The sequence below is a fragment of the Pieris rapae genome, chromosome 3, assembly GCF_905147795.1.
Source record: "Pieris rapae chromosome 3, ilPieRapa1.1, whole genome shotgun sequence".
Classification (NCBI taxonomy): Eukaryota; Metazoa; Arthropoda; class Insecta; order Lepidoptera; family Pieridae; genus Pieris; species Pieris rapae.
Genome location: NC_059511.1, coordinates 10,906,527 through 10,909,618, shown reverse-complemented (window position 1 = coordinate 10,909,618; position 3,092 = coordinate 10,906,527). Strand labels below are relative to the sequence as shown.

Below are 3,092 nucleotides of genomic sequence, written 5' to 3'. Positions count from 1 at the left end.
TTCTTATTTCTCAACCATTTAATTTTCCACAGCGAAGAGTGGCAGGTTACCGCTAGTATTTTATAAATTTATTTAATGACTTTTCTACTTATATATACAAAAGAAAAAGAATTAATAATATATTGTATAAAAGTCGCGCATGTCCTACGATGCCCTCTGCGTGGAAACGCGATCTTTCGCGACAGCCTACATGATTAATTTATTGCCTCGAAACACTATTCTACGACTTATATCCGATTAATGTGAAGATAAAATGATTTATTTGATAGATTTGTGCGGATTTATAGTTTTTATCTTGATCCCATGGTATTAAGCTTATTGAGCTTTGGAACCGCCCACTATGACGACAAATAATATATAAATGGTGTCTGCTTAAAAGATTTTATAAGTGCCGAAAATAACATCTAACCCGAGTTTTTTATTTATATATAACGGCCTTGAGCCACACGGCCTGAGCAGTGTTGACTTAGTGGCTTCAGCGTGCGACTGTCATACGTATGAGACTCGTACTACGTACTACGTACTCATGAGGTCGTAGGTTCGATCCCCGACTGTGCATCAATGGAGTTTCTTTCTATGTTTGCATTTAACATTTGCTCGAACGGAGAAGGAAAACATCGTGAGGAATCCGACATGTCTTAGACCCAAAAAGTCGACGGCGTGTGTCAGGCACTGGAGGCTGATCACCTACTTGCCTATTAAATCTGAATTTGAAATCTGAGGCCAAAACCTAAAGAGGTTGTAGCGCCACTGATTTATTTATTTTATATAACATTTATAAAATCTTAAACGAAAGAACAATTATTTTTATTATTATTAGCTATTAGCTACCAAACTTTTATGATCACTTACTGTTTTCATGATGAAACACCGAACATGTTTTATGAAGATAATTAATGTCATAAGAAAGTTTTGGTAACGTCTAATTAAAATCTCTACATTTTTACATAAACAACCAGATTAAAAGTAAGTTTTTTGTCAATTTTAGTTATTTGTTACATTAATAATAACTTATTTCTTATGTATAAATAAAACTAATGATACTGAAATGTAGTTTAAATCTTATCATTAATGTCTCCGAATTGCGCAAGTATATACCAATAAATTTACAAGAATTTACCTCCTCTATCAGAGGTAATGTAACTAATAAATTTTATAAAAAAAAATATATTCAGTATATTTACTAGCTATAGCTTACCTGGGACGGCGTCGGGCGCTCGACCGGATAGGACGTGTTGCCGGTTCAGTGCTGCGAGTGAGCGTGAAAATATTGCGTTGAGTACGCGTATTAATTACTGAGTGTTCTAAAATGTCGGTAGGCGTTAGCTACCGTCATTTATTATTGAAGGTGAATTAGTTAGAAAACTATTGTTGTTTTCTTTGTGTTATACGACACAATTCTTTAAAATGGAAGACTTTCAAATGAGTGACGGATCCCGGGAGATGACAGGTTCAGACACGGAAACAGAGGAGACACAATGGAGAAAAACTACCCAAGTTGCTACTGTAGGCTTGAGTAAGGCACGTGAAGCATTAAAAGCGATACAGGAATCAAAGGTACAGGAAGAATCTTCGGTGGAGGAAATAAAGGAATGGGTTTTTCAACTATCCGAAAGAATTGGCGTGCTTGCATTAAAATCGGGAAACACAAAACCAAAGTATGCAAAGGAAATGAAAGCAGCAGCGAGGGATATCAAAGAATTAGCTGAATATCTTCCTCTACAAAATCAAACGGAGGAAATTATTCGCCTTAAAGCGAAGTGTACTCGTGTAAGGATGCGCTTGGAGGAATCAAAGAAAGAGATGGAGGTACTTAAGAGGAAGCTTCTAGCCCAGTCTGATAATGGTGCTGAAGGGCTAACGGAGGTTTTAAAATCATTTGGGAAAGATCTGAAAAGCGAAATTATGCATTCAACTGAGGAACTTTTGAAGAAAAAATTGGCGAATATAGAAAATAGGCTTTTACCTAAACAGTTAAAGTCGAAGTCGGATCAAACAGTAGTTGATCAATCGATAATGACGTTGGATTTACAGACCTCACCGGAGGGAACTACACGCCCAGATTGTTGGGCTAGTGTTGTTTCGAGGAAAGGAAATAAAAAGATAGTGCAACATGAGGTGGTCCCACCCAAAGGAGGGGCATTGCTCACTGTACCCCGGTCAGCAGCAGTACTAGTGACATTAGAAAAGGAAGCTGAGGAAAATGGTGTTACATATGCTGAGGTTATTAAGAAAGCAAGGAAGAGTGTAGCTTTACCTGAGTTAGGCATAAGTCACATAAACATCAGGCGGGCAGCTGCAGGTGGGCGTCTTATTGAAATAGAAGGCGAGGCATATGAAGAAAAGGCAGATTTACTCGCCAGTAAATTAAAAGCTGCGCTTCTTACAATGGCGAGAGTTAGTAGGCCAGAAAAAATGGTGTGTCTCAGGGTTAAAGGCCTTGACGATGCAGTTACTGCCGAGGACGTAATTGCTGCCCTGTCGAAAAAAGCAAACTGCGCAGCAGATTTAATAAGGTGTAAAGACATTGAAAGGCGATACAGAATAAGAAGTGTGCTTGTTCATTGCCCAGTTGCAATAGCAAAAATAATTCTGGAAGGAGAGTGCATAATAGGATGGAGTTTGGTGGAGGTAGTTCTTCTAAAATTACCCCCATTGCGCTGTTATAAATGTTTGGAATTAGGACACACACGGGCGTCATGCACATCCACGGAGGACCGTAGCAATGTGTGCTATAGGTGCGGAAAAGCGGGACACAAATCTGTCAGATGTGACGAAGCACCACATTGTGTTATATGTGCAAGCGAGAACATGGCGGCGAATCACGTGTTAGGTGCAAGAAATTGCAACCCTACTGTAAAGACTTCTCAGGCGATGTCAATGTAATGGAAGATGGTTGCTGCAGCAGCCAGTCACGGAGTCTCTTGGTAGAATGCTAACGCGAGCCCAAGTTACCCCAACAGTGACGTGATTGGTGGGAGGGGTTTAGTGGGTAGGGCTTTAAGAGCGAGTCCCACACTCTGTGCGAAAATGCATTCCCCTCAATAATAAAAAAAAAAAAAAAAAAGCTATAGCTTACCTACCTACATTCT

General features: G+C 39.3%; 1 protein-coding gene across 1 annotated transcript; it reads left to right on the top strand.

Moving 5' to 3' along the window:
- The first annotated feature begins 1,407 nt into the window (after positions 1–1,407).
- On the top strand, positions 1,408–2,886 carry LOC123690686. Its single transcript, XM_045634554.1, has one exon. It carries the CDS (start codon positions 1,408–1,410, stop codon positions 2,884–2,886), a length of 1,479 nt encoding a protein of 492 aa, XP_045490510.1.
- The last annotated feature ends 206 nt before the right edge of the window (positions 2,887–3,092 follow it).

Bases quoted from the DNA above. Each gene is read 5' to 3' on its own strand.
- LOC123690686 (XM_045634554.1), top strand. From the start codon at position 1,408: ATGGAAGACTTTCAAATGAGTGACGGATCCCGGGAGATGACAGGTTCA.